General features: G+C 54.9%; 1 protein-coding gene across 1 annotated transcript; it reads left to right on the top strand.

Moving 5' to 3' along the window:
* Positions 1 to 12,412: 12,412 nt before the first annotated feature.
* On the top strand, positions 12,413 to 16,898 carry KLHDC8A (kelch domain containing 8A). The gene is made up of 5 exons (XM_009986613.2): positions 12,413 to 12,800; positions 14,381 to 14,545; positions 15,776 to 15,991; positions 16,385 to 16,486; positions 16,705 to 16,898. The coding sequence occupies exons 1-5, from the start codon at positions 12,425 to 12,427 to the stop codon at positions 16,896 to 16,898; spliced, it is 1,053 nt and encodes a 350-aa protein (XP_009984915.2). The 5' UTR covers positions 12,413 to 12,424.
* The last annotated feature ends 1,922 nt before the right edge of the window (positions 16,899 to 18,820 follow it).

Consider the following 18,820-nt stretch of genomic DNA (forward strand, 5'->3'; position numbering starts at 1 on the left):
CCCGTGTGCGCCGGGATGCGCCGCTCCGCAGCGGGTCGGTCCGGCTCTGGCATAGCTCCTTGGGCACCTGGCCGCAGTCAGACCGTCCGTGCCCTCGCAGAGGTGATGGCTTTGCTGTGCTGGCATGGGGCAGGGAGCGCCTGCAGCGAGCTGCGTGGTTCGGGATGCCTCGTCCTTCTGCGTCCCTCCTCTGCATCTGCGCGGTGCTGCTTGCCATGCTTTCCAAGAGCAGATCTCTGTCAGGCTCCCATCCAGGGAATGTTACGGTTTTCCCCATCTGAGAAGAGGTGCCAGGCTGTGGTCCCCTAGCAGCCGGGCTCCTGTTCCGGAGGGTACTGAAATCAGCTGCTTTGTTGCTTTCCGTACCACTCCGAGCTGACGGATACAAATGTCACGGAAGAGCTTTTTATTCAGACAGTAATTGCGCCGGGTTTACTTGGCAAATGCCACCTACAGGAATTACCCAGGGCTCGAGTTAACAAACTGTCTTCCTGCCCTCCAGCTGCAGTTGTTAGAGCTGTGCAAGGAAGGGAGTTGCTCCCAAGGGATTCCTCGCTCAGCTATGGGCATCACTCATGGGAATTTGTGCTCTCCACATGCAGCATCTCTAGGTCTAAAGGAGAATGGGACGTGGCACCCCTCTCAGATGGCAGCAGAGAAAATCCTTTTCTGGTTGCTGTTCTGCAGCTTTTCCTCCTCTTGCCTCAACTCCCACTTCTCAGTCTTTGCCCCCAGCCCCTCTTACCCGCTTTGCTAAGTTCCCTTGGAAGCATGGATAGGATTACCGACGAACTGACATCCATCGCACAGCACCCACCTCCTCCAGCTGAACGGCAACCCCCTGCCCCGCGCCACGGGGGAACTGGGGCACCTCACCCCTCCCCTGCCGCCCCCAGCGCCCGCGGATGCCGGCAGGTCGCTGTCGGAAGCTGTCTCCCCCGTGTCTCTAATTTTATGCACTGCAGCCTTCTCCGCTCGAGACCTGTCAGCGAGGATCAGCTCTTGGCAGAAATAGCTCTGGGAGGGTAATGACAGCAAAATGGATGCGAGAGAGGGAATGGCAGAAGCGCCGCGGCAGTGAGGTCGGTTATAATCAACTTTCCTGTAACACATCTCCGTGTTCAGGGACACCCCGGGATGGGCAGCAGCTGGCCCTGGGAGATGTCTGGAGAGTGGAAGCTACAGAAGACAAGACTTGGTTAGATGGATGAGACAACCCCTTCTTCCTTCTGCATCTGCCTTGCTCTTCCTGGGGATGGTTTTTCTCTGCTGCTGCAGCGATCGGAGCAGCTCGGGATGCACTCGCTGCTTCCCTTGGCTTCACTGGCCAACAACGTTCTCTGCAGTTTACATGGCAAATTTTGAGGTGGGTTAGGAGTGAATTCACCAAAATCTATTAAAATGTTATTTCTTTTCTAAAAAATCAGAATTATACAGTGACGTTTTTTACCCACATGCCCCTTTCAAATCCATTCTTTACACAGTCTGCTCTTGGCTCTTATCGCTGCCTGGTCCATGAATGATTAACCCTGGCTCCCTTTGAAGACTGGAGAACAAAACGCCGCCCTTTGAAGTCCCTTTTCTTGCTTGGGCATTCAGTGCTGTGAGCTAGACATGGTCTGCAGACAACCCAAGGCACTTTGTGCCCTGCACTGGAATATGTCCACTCTCATTGGACCGGACAGGAAGGCAGCTGGGATCTTCCACTATAAGACACCAGCAAACCACTGCTGTATTTCAGTGTTCCGATAACCGTGTGTGGAGATGAGCTGTTCCCAGCCCTGCTGTGTCTTGCATAAACCCTCTTCCTGGGAACAAACAGCTTTTTTTTTTTTCCCAGTTGTATATAAACATGGGCTCATGTTTTGTTTTTTTAAAAAGCACGCAAAGCCAGACGCATCCATGGCCTAAGTAGTTAGACAGCTCAAAGCTTTTTCACGCTGCTGCTGAAATTCTACTAACTGTAGCTAATTTTGAATGTTGCTGTGCGTGGGGGGTTTTTTGTTGGGTTTTTTTTTTTCAGCAACTGTCTCTTCAAAGTGCCCATCTGTCCCGAAACGACGTCTCTCCGTGTTTGTCAAACGGGCAGACACAGCTGGTGGACTTCTCCCCGTGGGTGAAATATTCTGATTGAGAGATCCTGAAGCTCTTGGCTCCTGTCTCCACATATTAAGGTGGCTGTTCGTGCTGCAACCAGCTCAGGGCCCTGCAAGAGGGAGAATTAATTAATTAACCACTTAATTAACTGTCAGGTTGCCAAATCTCTGGAAGAAATGACAGGGGAGCAGTCAATGCTGTCTCTGCTCCCTCTGCATTGCTCTCCATGGCTTGTGCCCGAGCGTGGTCCCCAGTGCCAGGGGCTGTGTGCTCCAGCCACCGCTGGATCCAAGACATGCTCAGGCAGCTCTTGGTCCTCTTGCATGTTTTTCCCCTTTCTCTGCAAGATCCTGATGTATTCTAAAAGAAAAGCCTTTTACTGGGCTTCTGGGGGTGTGCTCTTTGCTGCTTTTTCCCTATTTTCTTACCTCCCAGCCTGCTTGGTGCAGTTCAACATGCCTTTCCCAAACTCTCAGGAGAAGCAGTCTGGTCAAGAGCGCTCGTCGGGTTGAGTTGGCTCAACATGAAGTGATACGGGTTAAAAAGAGGAAAATAAAATCTTACTTATTTGTGTAATTTGCAGGAATTCCTGCAACTCTCCTGCTGTTCCCATGGAAACAGATGTTGAATTGTAGGAAACTGCTACAGGTTTTCAGGACTATTATTTTTTTTTTCCTTTAAGAGCGACACCTCCTTTACCATTTCCAAGCAGCCTGGAAATGTTCTTCTCCTTTTCGGGGCACAAATCTGGAGCATCCCTGGGCCTTCCTGATCCTACGAGTTCTTCAAGGTATCCTGAGAGGTCTCCTTATGTGGCAAGCAAGACCCTGCCAGGAAAAGATGCCGTGGGGAGGAGGATGAACTCTGCTTTCTTCCCGCCATGGGCCGCCTGGTGATGGTGGGTTTGTTTCCCCGGCCGTTGGTGGGCAGCAGAGTCCATCCCTCCCTCCTTCCCAGTGCAAGCCCTGTGCCATGGGAAGGGCTCACTGGTGTCTGAGGCATAGACCTGTGCCATTTTCCCTGTTCAAAAAAGCATCTGCGGAGTGAAGCCGACGCCTGCCTTTGCACGAGGGCGTTACATCAGCTCCATCCTTCCGAGACACAGAGTTATTTTCCAGCCTGTCGGGTCTGGCTCCGCCAGGCAGGCAGGGACTGAACACCTGGGCTGCAGAACCTGTCTCCACGCTTTTATCCAATTTAAACTCGCCCTCTTGCCCTGCCTGCTGCTTGCTGGAAACCTTCCTTCAGAGCTTCCTGGGCTCATCTGTAAACTCATTTAAAAGTCTGGTAAATAATAATAACTTAAAAATACTAAGTGTCCAATAATGCCAGACTGCTAATAGTCCCCCTGTTAAAATCCAGTTTGATGGGGTCTTTTAAAATTTCTTAAGAGGTGAATGCCTTTGTAATGAGCATCTTAGGTTATACTGGCCCTGCGCTTGAGGTTTTTATTTAAATGCAAATTGAATCCTCCCACTGGAAAGCTAACAGGAGATTAAAATAGCTGGTAGGGGATGAGAATTTGCTTTATGAAGAGTCATTTGACTCAACTTCTTGTTGATTTCCTCATTTTTCTTATTTTATGGCTAGAGCTGCTTTAAAATAGTTTCCTATCTCAACCAGCATGAGCCATCAGCAAGAACAAACCTTGTCTGTATTGCTACAGAAGTCAACACCAAGGAGCTTTCACAAGCTAAGACTGAACTTGAAACCTCTTCCAGCCACCTCTGGAGACTGTCACTGGTCCAGGCTGCAGGGAAGTGGCCACTGGAGAAGCGAGTCCCTCTGAGATGAAAACACGAGACTCTTCCAGCTCTGGAAGTTGCAGAAGAACAGCAAAGGCTGTTGAGCACTTAAGCACCTGATGCTCAGGTACCACCAGAGACCCAAGACATGGGTCTCACAGCTCTGCATCAGAGGGGAAAGCTGTATGAGCACATACTGTTCTGAAAGGAGCAGAAATCCCTGGGGGTGTCAGGGACTTTCAGAGCTTGGGGCATTCCTGACGGATTAGAAACATCTGCTGGGCTGAACTGCAAATGCATCTCTGGGGAGGAGCTTTGAAGCTCGATGGAAGATGCATTGAAAGGCTCTTTCTCGTCTGGTTTTTGCTTAGAAATTATTTTTCTGCAAAGTTATTCTGCAACACCTTGAGGAGCAGAGTAGAGGAGCGGGTCAGGGAAGTGAAAGCCTGGGACAAGTGACAGGCTGGGAAAAGTCTTCCCTGGAGAAGAGCAGGGCTCAAAGGGCGCCATGTCCTAACACTGCCTCTGCAGCCCCGGAGCCAAGCGTGCTCTGTAGGAACCTCTGGAGCCAGAGCTGCCGAAATCAGAAGCTCTGGGGTCGCTGCCACCTGACCCCCCTTCGCTGTGCCCTCGTTCCCGTGATGTGGGTGCCCATGGAGGGCTTGCTCAGCCTGAGCTGCAGCTGGGCAGCACCGTGGGGTCCGCTGCCTCCCAGCCTGGGGCAGACCCCCCCTTCCCAGAGCGGGTCCCGCCGCAGCAGCACGTTTGGGTCCGTGCCTCCTCTCGGAGGCGGCTCCTGCTTTCCAGCTCCGACTCCCCTATTTTTGTCTGTCTGTCTCCCTTTTCTGGGAGTTCTGTTTCTGCAGGCGGGGAGGGCGGGCGGGAGGAAGAGCCGCCGATACAGAACATCTTGTGCAAGCGTGGGGAGCCATAAAAGGCTTAAGTCTGGGTCTGGCAGCGCAGTGTGTACACACGCACACACACCCCCGGCTGCCGGCATCGAGGGAAAGACCAGATGGGGAAACACGCTCCCTCTAATCGGCCTACATGTCCGGGAGGGTGAAGATTAGGGCCGCTGGATTTATGCTGATTTTTTTTTTTTTTTTCTCTCCTCGCATCCCTCCCACGCAGCTCTTCCAGCCCCAGCTGCTCCCGTTGCTGCTCGCGTCCCCCTCGCCAGTGCTGCGAGGTGCAGGCAGGGAGCTGGGAGGAGGGGGATGCTCAGTGGGCACCGAGGATTTGGGTGTTGAAGTTGAAGAGTGTTTCCAGCAGAGCACCGTGCTCCACCTGGGCTCGGCACGGCTTCCCGGGAGCTGTGAGTACATCCGCGCTTCCCGAGCTCTCCGGGCAGGAGGGAGGGAGTTTCTCGCTGGAGGTCAGCGAGAAACTGAGGGATGGGAGGGGGATGCTTTGGAGGATGACGGCTTTCTCCCAGTGTCAGGCCAGGTTTTTAATGAGCACCCAGAAACAAAGCTTTGAGTTTGTGTTTGCCCCCCAAAAAGTGAGTTAATGAGGATGTTTTTTCCCTTGCCTTTTTTTCCCCCCTTTTTTTCCCTGCTCCGTAGTCCCCAAATCCCATTGTTCCAGCCTCTCTCCCAGAGCAGGCCCTGGCAGCTGGCAGCACCGAGTGCGTGCGCTGAGCTACCACCCAGCTGAGATCTGCCCCAAGCTCCTTGCGTTCCCTCCGGAGGGATGCAGCCTAAATGCAGAGTAACAGGAGCTTCAGAAACACCACCAGTGAGCCAGCAGGGCTCGGAAAAGACCTTCTGTAGTTGACCCATGCAAAAGAGAAGCTGTCTGTGCGGGGAGCGGAGGCAGCCTGTGGGGCAAGGGGAGGAGATGCAGGATGCTGCTGGGACTGGGACTGGAGAGAGGGTACCCTTCGTCTGGCAGGTGGGTTATCTTCTTCTCTTGATGAAATTATAACTCTCTTTCTTGAGATAAATGCGAATAAATCTTACCTTGTTCAGCTGATTCTTCAGCCCGCTCAGGAAAAATAAAAAAAAGGATGGTCTGGGCTCTTTCACTGTGCTAACGAGTGCCAAAAAAATGAAACTGCTTTTCTCCCTGTCCCGTAGCCTGCTAAAGCTCCCAGCATCCTTCTGACACACTGCTGCTGTGCTGGGGAGTATTTCCTTCTGCCTTCCTCCTATTAGCAACTGTAGGAAATTGCATTTGGCGTGATGAGGCTGAAAATGATCTCAAGGGACCAGTAACGGGGGAAGGAGGGAAGCTGGGGAGGAGGACAGATCGGTCGCAGCCCGCTGTCCTCACGGTCAGACTGCACCTACATACGTCTGCAAAGAGCGATGCTCGGGAACAGAAGGGATGAAACAAACTGCTTGTGAGTGCTGCTGCTTTTTCTTTGCTTGGTACAATTAATTCTCTTATAATTGTGATGCTTTTTCCTTTAAACTAAGCAGTCTTTTTTTTTTTTTTTTTTTTGCCAGCTGGGTAATTTGCAGAGAAAGGCAGGGAACGAGTGGATTTTTTTGTTGTTGTTATTTTTCTGGATAGCTGTTACTATGATAAGGAAACTTGATTCAGTGTGAAGAGAGGTCAGAAATGCCAGACTGAAAATTTCATGCATGCTCTGTTTAAAGCCTCAGCTGCCAGGGTTTGAGTGAGGGAGAAGTAAAGGCACCAGAGTCCTGTTTTCAAAGTGAGTTACTCGGAGAACCTTGACTTGGTATGACATGACCTTGGGCTGGGACTGTGTGATAGTCAAAGCTTGTAGAGAGGCTGTGTGAGTCTCGTTCTGAGTGTCACCAAGACATGACTGTGAGTGTCTGGGACAGGAGCTCAGGCTTCTCCCTTGCTGGGATGTTACAAAGGTGCCAGACTTTTCCAAAGACCCTGATCCCACTAAGAACCTCGACTAAGTAGTGAGGGTTTGAAGAGAGCTGTGTCTGGGGGGTGCTGAGCAATCTGGGCTATGGTACAAAGGGATTTTGGGGTGCTGAGCTCCTCTGAAAAATCTGTTCTTCCTTGGGCAGCAGAGAAGTGAGCCTTCTCCCTGGAGGAGGAGGTCGTAGGGCTCCCTTCTGGGTGCTGAGAGGGGAAACGTGGGCTTAGAGCTCCCTGGAAAAACCTGCCCCTGTGAACGTTGTTTCTTGTTGGCCGTGACTTTGCTGAATTAAGGATGCGTTTTCTTTTTACAGCTGGTACCTGCGCCCGCAGGGGTAGGGCCCCTCCACGCTCTGCTAGTGTTTATCTGACAGTGCAAAGGGTGCTTTCACCGTGACGTTTATGTGCTTCTAGGAGGAAAAGCAGCTCACTTCCATTACGGTGATTAATGGGGAGGTTTAGGTGCTGCTCCCACATCTGAAACTTTTCCACGTGTTGTTTGAGATGCGCTGTATCCTGCCAACTTCCAGCGTAGGTGAAAACAACATCAAGAAAACTATCACCACATTTACCCTCCCTTCTCATCGCTTGCTGGTTTTTGTTTTGACAAAACCCCTGACTCTGGCCAATATGGGATGTTTCTGTGATATCAAGCGGCTCCAGCTGCAGGCAGTTGCCTGGGGGTTTTTGAGGGGGGGCAGATGTGGGGTCCCCACCTGCCCTGTTCCCAGCTGACCTGGAGCAAGCGGCTTCCCTGCATGGGTGAACTGAGCAGCCAGCCCCAGGGAGAGCAGGTATGAAGGTCCCAGGAGAGCCCTCCCGTGCGAAGTGTGCCTGGGCCTTGTGTGCAGCATCCTGGGCATCCTGTACCTGGCACCTCCCGCCTTCTCCGTCTCTGCCCCTTGGAGCAGGGGGAGCAGCGGCAGGTGGTCTGGGGTCAACTGGGATCAGGAGAGCTGAGCCGCAGGGGACCGACACTTCCCAGGGGCTGGTCCCTGCTCCAGACTGTGCATTGGATCCTGTGCCTGGAGCAGCACTGGGAAAGCACTCGAGCATTGCTGTAACTTGGAATTGCACTGGGAAGGGAGTCAGGAGTGGGCAGGGGAGAGCTGGGCTGTGCCTGACACCCCGCCTTGGCAGCGGGTGAAATTCCTACTCTGTGTCCCCCCTCCTGGCCTTGTACCATGACTGTTCCTTGGGACAGAAATGGGTTCCCTGCACTGAATCACCGCCTTTCAGCTGTCTTCATCGAGTCTGTGCTGTGTCATCTCTCCTCACTCTTTATTTAACACTGTGCAGGCAGCCAAGGCAGAGCCGAAACGGAGCCGCTCGCCCCTGCCTGGTGCCGAGAAGCAGGAGCTGTGATTTTCTGCTCGGTATTTGTGTGCTATTTCCAGCATAGTGTTGCCCCTGTTCCTGCCTCTCCTGTGACGCCCGTCCCCGGAGCCGCGGGCATCGTTACGGCTCTGGCTGGCGATGCTGCCTGGACGTCGGGCTGTTTGCAGCTCAGCTTTGCAGCCCCTTTTCTCGTGTTGGCTGGCACACGGCAGGGCTGCCCCGTGCTTATCTGGCGTGACGTTTAGGTGAGTGCAAGAGCTTTTTCTCTGAAAGGAGGTTTCTGTGTCAGGCTGGTGACTGGCTGCGTCTCTGTTTTAACCTGCTCCTGGTGACAGTGAGAAACACGGGGGCGTTTGGTAGGTGGGAGACGATATGGGGAGCGGTGACGTTGTGGGAGCACAGCTCCTGACGGGGCTGTGACGGGTGTCTAGGGTCTGACCCCTTCCCAGGTCCAGTGATGGAAATCTGGGGTCATGCTACTGAAGTCAGTGAAGCTGAAGGTCAGCTGGATATGGCTCCGGTGAACTTGTGATGGGATACCAGGAAGAAGCATGGTTGTCTGCTGGATCTCTGGGGTGTCCCTGCAATGAACGCTGTTCCCCAAGTGAGGGTTTGAGCGGGCGATGCTCTGAGAGGCACAGCCGTGATCTTCTCTTGGGGCTGCAGAAGTGCTGGAGGCTTTTCAGAGCAAGTTGGGCAAACGTGGTACAGGATCAGTTGGGAGTGAGCTGTATCTGCCTGAGGATATCTGCCCCGTGCACCGGGCGTCCCCTCTCCCACCGGAGCCCTGTCGCCCTCTCACTGGGTGCTGTGGGGCTCTCCCTGCCCAGCCGTGCTCTGTAGCCACTTGGCAAAGGCCCTGGAGGGGTGTGTGGGTGCTCTGCTGGTCCCTGAGCTCTTACAGCAGAGGGTTCTGTCCTGCAAGGGTAAGGGCTGGGCCCTGGAGTGGGCTCAGCACCATCCCTGCCATCTCCTCTGGTAGAAAAGCAATTACCATTCATTTTGATTTTAATGGAGCCATTTAAGGAAAAAAATGTTAATGCTTCCAATTTGTTTGGTATAATTAAGTGATAATTCCCTCTGCCTGGGAGGAGAACATGGCTGCAGCACACGGAGTGGGGGTGTTGGGTAGCACATTCTGACGGCTCCCGCGGCACAGCGCTGGCATCGCGTTCTAGTGGGACTCAGGTGATGCTGGAGAGACAAAGCGTGTGGGTACAGCGTTTCAGAGTGACCTTGATTTTCTTTTCAAGAGCAGGGATGAGAAGAATAGCAAATTATTTGTATGCTAAGGCAGCTGAATTCCAGCAGAGCTCTGTGTTCCTGCTGCTGAGAGGGGTGGCCCTCGGGATCTGCTGGTTCCCGCTGGCTGGGATCGCAGCTGGGCTGAGTCTGCAGGTCTTTGTGCTGCTGAGTCTGATGAAGGACCTGCCCAGTGCTCCGTAGCAATACACAGCCATTTCCCAGTGCTTTGAATGGCCTTCTGTGTGCTGGTATGTTGAAAAAGAATTTTTAGGCAATTTTAGACAATTATGCTCGAGCTTTGGATAGTCTTAATGACAGCAGAGGAACTGGAACCAGCCATGAGGTTCTGCTTCTGTCAGCCATTTGCGTGATGCTGGTTGTGTCTCATCTCAGGTCTGCACTTTATTGTTGAAGAAATTGAGGCACAGGGCAGGAAAATGACTTCTTGGGGGTCACAATGCAAATCTGTCGCGCTCCTGGAAATAGGAGCTGGCTCTGCTTTTCTAATTTGCTGGACCATGCTGAATTTGTTGATGGTAATGCATGAAAATTCACCTGGAAAGGAAATAAATTATTCATGAAAGCAACAGTCCAGAGCTGCTTAAACTGCCAAGGCAAAAATCCCTGAGCTGATCCAGGAGCGGGTGGTGATGCCCATCAGACAACAAGGGGTCGAAGAGAGGGGAGAACAGCAGCTGGTGATCTAGACTGGTGTCTGCCCCTTTCTGCTCGGCTGCTGGGGACATGCAAAGCGTGGCTTGACTTGCTCCTGCTTTTTGTTGCTTTGTGCTCATTTGTACTGCGGCGCCCGCGATGCTGGGGGTGTGCGTGTGCCTGCACTGGGTCCTGCTGCTGGAGGGTTGCAGCCCGAGGAGTGTTTATGGGTTTATTAACCACATGCTTTATTCAATGAATACTGGTTAGCTGACTGTTTAAATTTGTTTGGGAGTTAAATAAGTTAAAATAAACAGCCCTGCTTGGATTGATTGGTTTTTCAGGCCAGCTCAGACTTGTATGTGAAATTATTTTGATGGATCTCAGTCCAGTTGTCTGAGATGTGTTTCACTGATGCTTTTCCATCACTTTCCTCTAATTTCGGAGGAGATGTAGGAAGTAATATGATCGTGGAAACTATCTCCCCTTCAGATGTGCCCTGCGTGCTACGGTCCTTGCAGGCAGAGCCCTGGGGCAGAGACAAGGAGTTTGTGGGGATGCTGCTGGTCCGAGGGCCACCTCCGTCTCCCTGTTTACCTGATGAACACAACAGCCATGAGTTTATAGAAGAAATAATATGGTGTCCCTGGTGTGCTACACGCAGGTTGAGTCTGGGGTACAGTAAGGCCCCATGTGCCTCTGCCCTGTGTGCAGCCCGGTGCACCCCAGGTTTCTCCCCTTCCAGGGGGATCCGCATTGTTGCTCCGGGCTGTGGTTCCTGGATAGCGTCAGGACACCCAGCTGGATGGTCTGAAGTGCTGGGTGATGGAAAGCGGCTGTAGGTGGCTGTTGCTAAGCTACAGGGTCTGTCTGCTCCGGCTGTCAGAGGGCTCGGAGAGCTGAAGGGCTGTGGGCAGAGCTGGGGAGGGAGTGCTGTGGCAGGGCAGGGCAGTGGGGTGCTGGGGGGAGATGACTTGTTCCCGGGTCAGGAAGTTTTGCAGAACCCACTTGGTCATTCTCTGCTTCAGATGAAGCAGGAAGAAGCAAGTCTGGTTCTGCTTCCTGGGAGAAGGGAGTCCATCCCCTTAAGGACCATAATAGCTGATTGCTTTATTTGTTCTTAGGTATCTTGGGTAGGAGAGAGCAAGCTGGCTCTTTGCATCCCACCCCACATCCACCTTGCTCTATCAAAAGGAAGAATAACCCCAAGCAGCAAACGGGCCGAGACCCTGGGCTGGAGGTCTGCCAGGAGGCAGAGAGGTGGGTCCAGGAGAGAACCTCTGCTCTGGGGACTTTCAGACTGTGATCCACAGAAGAGCAGAGCCAGCCAGCCCTCCTCTGGTGCCAGGGAAGCTCTTTCCAGGGGTTCGGTGAGACCTCAGCATCCGCAGGGGAAAGTCTCAGGAGTCTGTGCTTGGGGAGCAGCGGGAAGGACGCTGTCCTAGTGCTCGGCCAGGACCGTGCCTGCTCTGGGTGATTTGGCAGCTGCTCACTCTGCCCTACAGTCCTGTCTCCAGACGTTCGTGCAGGCAGCATGTGCTGGGAGAGGCTGCTGCGTCTGCAGGGTGGAGATAAATCTTACCTTGTTTTAAGGGCAATCGTTAAACAAGCCCAGTTACACCATGAAGGCAGAGACGCTCAGTGCAGGACGCGCCTTACTCCCTGCTGGGCGAGTGAGCAAGCCACTGCCTTTGTTCCCTTCCATTTGCCCTCTCTCTGTCTTCCTGCACTAATTAATCTCATCTGCATGCTTAACCGCCGTTCGGAGAGAGGACATTAAAAAAATCCAACCCTTGGGTTTCCAGCGAGAGCTTGTTCCTCTGGGCCCTGGGCTCCCCTCCGGATCCCTTACAGCTCCGCGGGGCTGGCAGGAGGGGGGGGTGCTGGCTTTTGCCTTACCCAGCCGAGGGCTACAGGAGCGGGTCCTCCCCGGGGTCTGCAGGAGGATGTACACGGGGGTCGGGAGGAGTAATCGGGTCAGGGAAGGAGAACGCATGGAAGAGTTCCCCAGCAGGCAGGAAAACAGCCGGGGGAGTGAGCGGAGGGGCTTGGAGCCTCCTCAGTGTGAGCGTCGCCGGGGGGTGGGGATGCTTAGGAAGCAGGATAACAAACTGCCTCCAACCTCTCTTGCCTTTTCCTTTTTTTTTTTCTTCCTCTTTTGTTTTGTTTTATTTTTAGGATCGGTCTCTGCATGAGCTTCTGAGGCAGATCTGGAACTGCGGGATTAATGGAGACGCAATGAAAGGTACCGGGTGGCTGCTGCTCTGCGTCGGGGGGTGGCGGAGGGGATGGGTGGCTGCGGGAGGCTGCTCCATGGGGATGCTGCTCCATGGGGATGCTCTGGTCCCTGCTCTGCTCCTGGCTGCCTGCAGCTCTGCCAGGGTGAGGATGGTGTTTGAACTTTGTATTTTTGCCTGGCACTTCTCTGCTCTGTTTTGCAGCATAGCCAGTCCCCTCCTGTGGGCAGGGACCGATGCTGCCTCTCCCCACCGGCCACCATGGAGTTACCTAATACCAAAGATTTCCAGTGGAAAACCCTCGCCCCGCTCCCGAGCCGCAGGGTCTACTCGACCTTGGTGGAAGCTGGCGGGCAGGTGTTTGCCATCGGGGGCTGCGATGACAATGGGGTCCCCATGGACTGCTTTGAGGTCTACTCCCCCGAGGCCGACCAGTGGACCTCGCTGCCCCCCATGCCCACCGCCCGGGCAGGGGTGGCCGTGGCCACCTTGGGCAAGAGGATCATGGTGATAGGAGGGGTTGGAGTGAATCAGATGCCGCTGAAGATAGTGGAGATGTACAACATAGATGAAGGCAAGTGGAAGAAGAGGAACTCGCTGAGAGAGGCAGCCATGGGCATCTCGGTGACGGCAAAAGGCAAGGAGGGTTCAATCCTTCCAGGGCAGGGAGGGATGCCTGCGGGGTGATGGGATGGGGAGGGGTAGCATCGGTTGATGCAGCAGGCACAAAGGCTTTCTGGGCAATGGCACAGGGTTATGTTGTTCTCCAAAACCTTTTCTGTGCTCCTAGAAGTTGAGCCTTGTGTATTTGTCTCATCTCACCTGCTAAAGACGACTCTTCTGTAGGCAGCCAAAAGCAGATAAACCCAGGAGTTGCTGTGTATCGTCAGCCCTGGAGTTCCGAGGGCCGTGGCTGTGCTGGTACCCACGGGTATTTCAGATAGGTCCAAGATCCAGGGTCTCAAATCAAACTTCTCCAGGGTTTTGTAGCAAATTCTGATCCTTGTGTGCTGCAGATGCTGGAAAAACAGGAATGGTGCTGCTGGCTGAGCGTAGCCAGGCTGGGAGGACCTGCCTGAGCTGCAGAGCCAGAGGTGAAGGACTCAGAGCCACAGAGTAGCTCTGAAGAGACATCTCTGGTGCAAACTTGGACCCATCCAGGAGAGTCAGCTTCACAGTCGTGGCCTCAAATCACTGTACAAGGAGAGGAAGCGGCTGGCCTTGGGGGGGGCTCCTGCATAGTCCCCTCCAACAGCTTAACCGCTGCCTTAAATGGGGCTTGTTAAATGCCTGTGAGGCTCTGCCTTATCAGCCCATCTCATTTTTTAGTTTCTAAGCAGAGATGCGGAGCATTGATTTCCTTTAGCATGCTCAGCCGTGCTTTGAAGCGCCCGGGGCTGGGAGCTGTGTTCCCCAGCAGCGTGCCTGAGGTCAGCCAGCTCCCCGCCGTGCCTGGGATTACGAACCTAATCTCCAGGCAGCTTCTTTGAAAGCTGCTTGGTTTGTTTGCTTAAGTGGGTTTAAAAGCTACCGTCGAGGAATGTTTAAAAATAATGTTTACCATCTTGGAAATGATTTCTTTCTGAGTATAAGCTCGCCTGACTGATACGGCGGGGTCAGTTTGGTGCAAGAGGCCAGGAACAGAAGTAGCTGCCCAAATCCTTGCAGCGTGCGGGCTGGTCTCTGCTTTTTCAGCTGCCTTGTAAGGCTGCCCGCGGGGGCAAGGCTGCTGTCGCTGCTCTCCTCAGTCCTGCCTGTGGAGTGAAGTGCTTGTTGAAGGAGGTAACGTGGGTGCTGTGCACGTAGGATTTTGTTTTGGAGAGCCAAGGTTGCCGTTAGCCAGAGATGGATATAGCTGATACGGATTTGGGGAGGATCACGTGGCCTCAGTGCCTTGTCTCGGCTCTGAGCCCTCGCTCCGGGTCGCAGAGCTGCCATCCTGTGCTGGACCTCAGCAGGAGCTGAGCGGAGGAGCAGCAGCCCCCGGAGCAGGGAGCGGGGCTGGGGGAAGAGCATCGGCGCTGCTGCGGGGACCGGGAGGTTGGTGCCTTCCCCTCTGCCCCGGGGATGGGAGCGCGGGACCTGCACAGGGACTCGGGCAGGAGCGAACGGTTCTGGTCCACATTGAATGATGGCACGTGTGGTTTCGCAGAGGGACATTTCTGGTGCACTCCTACGATAATTTTGTGGGGTTTTTTTGCTTTTGGCCCTGTCCAGACTACAGAGTCTATGCAGCTGGTGGGATGGGAGCTGACCTGCGGCCGCACAACTACCTGCAGCACTACGACATGCTGAAGGACATCTGGGTGTCGCTGGCGGCCATGCCCACACCCAGGTACGCTGCCACGTCCTTCCTGCGAGGCACCAAGATCTACGTGCTGGGTAAGAAGCAGTTCTGCCTCCTCTTCCCTGGGCATCGCTGGGCAGCAGCTCCTTTGGTCTGAGCACTGAGAAACCTCCCTGGAAGCGGCGTTGGGGATCGCTCCTCTCCATCCCTGCCTGCTTTCTCACGCACTCCGAAATACCAAGCTTGCAGCTGTAGGTTTTGAGTGGGGCTGGCGTTGGGTTTGCTTTCACACCTCCAGAGCAGGCACCTGCGAGAGCCCCTGCACCCTGGGATGCCCTGGGAGCTCACGGGTCTCTCAGCAGCTCTGTGTCGGGTGAGTGGCCTCCCCTGTCCCAGGCCCATCTGTGGCTGCTGCTGGTGAGGGTACAGCTGGTCTTTGCTCTGTTTGCAGTCCTGCGACTGCAATAAAACCCCTTGGACTCAACAAGTGAGTAAAAATACTTCTATGCGTTTTGTTATCAGCGAAGTGCCACGGCAGCTTCACGAAGGGTCTGCCTTTGGCAGAGGAAAGACCTGCTGTAGCTGGGAAATGCTGGACTGAGCCTTTTGCAGGGGACAATTTTCGTTAGCCTTGTATTATAGAAAGGGAAACTGAGGCAGAGAAACGTTGCTGTTGGGTCATGGTCAAATGGCATATCGGGATTAAAATGCAGGAGTTTGCTTGAACCACCAGACAGCCATGGCTTTCTCTAGGGGTTACCAGAAAAGACTCATTGATCTGTTTTGCAGTTTGCTCACTGCTGGCGAGTAGTTTGTGGGCCCAGTGGCGAGCACAGGTGCTGCCTTCAAAGGCACGCTGAGCATCTGAGCTGGGAATAGCTGTATTCATCCCCGTCTGACGGGCGGAAGAATAATGTGCATCCTTGGCGGTGGTAGCAGCAGCTGCTCTGGCTCTCCTGCTCCATCAGGAGCTCGACGGTGAGGCCGGGGCTTGCAGAACTCATCTGAATTGCAAAGGCTTCCTGAGCGCTGATCCCTGCTCCGCCGTGAATTTGTCTTGATTAAACTGGTGCATACTAAACACCTGCCTGCGCCAGCGACCTGCTGCTGCCGGCGTGGAGGGAAGCAGAGGGTGTGATGCACTGAAAAATGAAGTGTTTTCATGTCGTGAACCTGCAGTTAAAGTGCAGGGAGAGCAAGGGTGAGAAGTTGCCTGGCTCAGCAGGTCTTCATGCAGGTGACTTGAGACCTGAGGACATCATGTGCTGCCCTTGGCTTGGTGCTATGAGCCAAGCTGACCCTTTTCTTTCCATCTCCCTGCCCAGGTGGAAGGCAATCCAAGTACGCTATCAATGCCTTCGAGGTCTTTGACACAGAGACGCGGTCGTGGACCAAGTTTCCCAACATCCCCAACAAAAGAGCCTTCTCCAGCTTCGTGCCCACAGAAGACAAACTCTTCAGTCTCGGGGGCCTGCGGCAGGGACGGCTCTACCGGCAGCCCAAGTTCATGAGGACCGTGGACATGTTTGACATGGAACAAGGTGGGAGTTGTCCCAGCTCTGTCCTTTCCAGAGGAGCAGGGCTGGTGGCGCGCAGGCTGTGCTTTGGGGCTTTGCTGTCCTTGCAGAACACAGGGCTCTTATCTGCTGAGTCCTGGGACCGCTGGTGCCTTGAGCCCAGCCTAGAAGAAAGCCTGCAGTCAAGATTAACAAGTCAAGGTAGCAGGGGGGGAAAACCATGGTCCTGATGCAGCAGGGTTGCACAGCTCCCACCTGACATGGTGGTGAGGAAGCTGACCCCTGTTTCATGGGGTTTTAGTACCCCAAGCTGCAGCAGCAAAACTACACTCCTCCAAGCAAGTAGGAGGTCAGAGAGGCAGACAGTTTCCAGGAGTGGATGCTCCTGCTATACCCGATCTGTCCTGTCTCTCCCAGGTGGCTGGATGAAGATGGAGCGCTCCTTCTACCTGAAGAAAAGGCGAGCAGACTTCGTGGCTGGCTACCTGAAAGGCAGAGTTGTCGTGGCTGGGGGACTAGGTGAGGCACTGGGGACGATGGTAATGCTTTAAAAGCATATGCGAGTCGTGTGTTATCATTACAGAGGGGAGAGATCCTGGCCCTGGCTGCCCTGAGGGAGCAGGGAAAATGGATCCCATAAGGGGACAGGGTCCAGGGTACAGACACTGTCCCAGAGCAGACAAGAGATACTTGCTGGTGCTTCCCAGGGGACCCAGTGCCTCTCTTTATGCTTCCAGGAAACCAGCCGACCGTCCTGGAATCCACAGAGGCCTTCCACCCCGAAAAGAACAAGTGGGAGAGCTTGCCCCCCATGCCCACCCCACGCTGCGCCTGCTCCAGCATCGTGGTCCGGAACTGCCTGCTGGCTGTCGGCGGGGTGAGCCAGGGCCTGAGCAGTGCCGTGGAGGCCCTGTGCCTCTCCGATTCCTAGCTGGATCCTGCCCGATGGAGGACCCTGCCCCTCACTGCCTCCAGCAGTGGTGATGGTGGTGGTGGGCAGCTCCCCGCAGCGCTGGGGCTGGGGGGGCACCACCAAGCTGCCCTGGGAGCTCAGCTCTGCCTGGTACCTAAACCCAGCCTCTTGCTCTGGAGTTGTGGTCAGCAGGCACCTGTAGCCAGAGCTACTGTTCCTCTCCCTCCTGACTGCTGCTGTTCCAGCCCCACGGAGGGAAGGAGCACTTTGGCCAAGGATCCCCTTCAATTGTCTTCAGAGCTCTGCGAGGAAACCCAGATGAAGGAACTGCTCACAGTGCTGATGTGCCGTGTCTCCTGCCAGCAGGAAGGACTCTGGAGATCAGGGCATGGGCAAGTGTCTCCCTGCTGCTGTCTGGACGGAAAGCAACGGGTTCGGAGGTGTCAGGAGTATCCAGACAGGTCAGTGGTGGTTCAAGGAGAACCGTTGTGATGTTACCCTGTTTGAGCATCCTGGGATCTACATGTGCTTCCCTGCACAGATACCCTTGGTGTGCAACAAGGGACACTCCTAACCTGCAGCCAGGTTCAGAGGATCATTCTTTTGCCTTCATAGCAAGGCTTTTCCTGCAAACCTGTAGCATTTGACTGTCACTTTGGCAGAAGCCGGAGCGAAAGGCTGCCATTGCTCCTGTGAAGGACGAATGCCCAAGGGACTGTTTTTGGCTAGAGGAAGGACCTCCCTTTTGGCACAGGACTAGCACAGATACTGCCTTTCCTGGATTTCATGCAGAGATGGCCTCAACCCACAATGTTCCAAACTGTTTTATAGCTCCTTCAGTGATTTGGGATCTTCTCTTCAGTCCTGGGAGAAAGGAGCAAAACTGAGCCCTGCTTCTGGTTCTGGAGCACTCTCAGCCCGGGGCCTGGCTGTGGCTTTGGCAATGGCTTTGCTGGCAGCAAAGCCAGGAGACCCCAGCCATCGCCTCCTCTTTGGATTCACTCTTCCCAGGCAGTTTGCGGGGGGACTGTCCGAACCGCCTGGAGCAGTTGCACCATTAAAAGCTGTCTTGGGAAAAGCCCTCAGAGAAGCCCGGTCTGTGCCGTGGGCTGTGTCAGGGATGCGATTGTACGAAACGGTGGGACCCAGGGGAAAAAGGCGGAGGGGGGGTTCCCGGTGCAGGCAGCCGTGGCTGGGGGGTCGCTGGGGTGTCCCGTGCCTTGGACACTGCCCCATCGCTTGTTCCTTTCCGAGATGTCCCGTCCCTCTTCTAAAGCGGGTCCTGTGCTGGGGGGAGAGGGGGGGTTCCCGGCGGCAGCCGCTCCGCGCTGCGCAGGAGGCAGCGCGGCTCCGCCGGTGCCGGACCCGCTCCCGCGGCCGCGGAGCACCGAGGACACCGTGCGGCGGCCGCGGCAACGGCAGGGGCGGGATGCAGGGGGCGGCCGGGGGCCGGGGCTCGCTCCCTGCCGCTGCGGGGGTGCCCCGGCCCCGAGCAGCCCTCGGCGGAGGGCAGGGACCGGCCCCAGCGCCTGCGGTTCCTCCGGTGAGCCCTGGCCGGTGCCCTCCGGGCCGGCTCCTGCCCCTTGCGCGGGTGGCGGGGGCCGTTCCCGGCTATGGATATTCCTTAGGAAGCGGAGAAGCGAGCGGCTCCTTTCGAAGTGCAGCCCTGTCACTCCAAGTCCCCTCTCTCTGATCTCAAAGCGCCGCGGAGCTCAGATGAAAGGGGGAAGGCACCGACCCCCCCCAGCTACCAACCTGCTCGCTAATTCTCTGCATCCCACCTGCTTGTCCCTGGCTGCCTCCGTAGGCGTGACAGCGTCTGTCCCCGTCCCATGTCACGTTCCCATTTGTGGTCCTGATGCTTTTGTTTCATTGAGGGACCATGTTTTGGAAGGTTGTACAAATGCAAACATCTAACTGCAGAAAGGAGCTCTTCCCCC

Source organism: Tauraco erythrolophus, chromosome 27, assembly GCF_009769465.1.
Source record: "Tauraco erythrolophus isolate bTauEry1 chromosome 27, bTauEry1.pri, whole genome shotgun sequence".
Classification (NCBI taxonomy): domain Eukaryota; kingdom Metazoa; phylum Chordata; class Aves; order Musophagiformes; family Musophagidae; genus Tauraco; species Tauraco erythrolophus.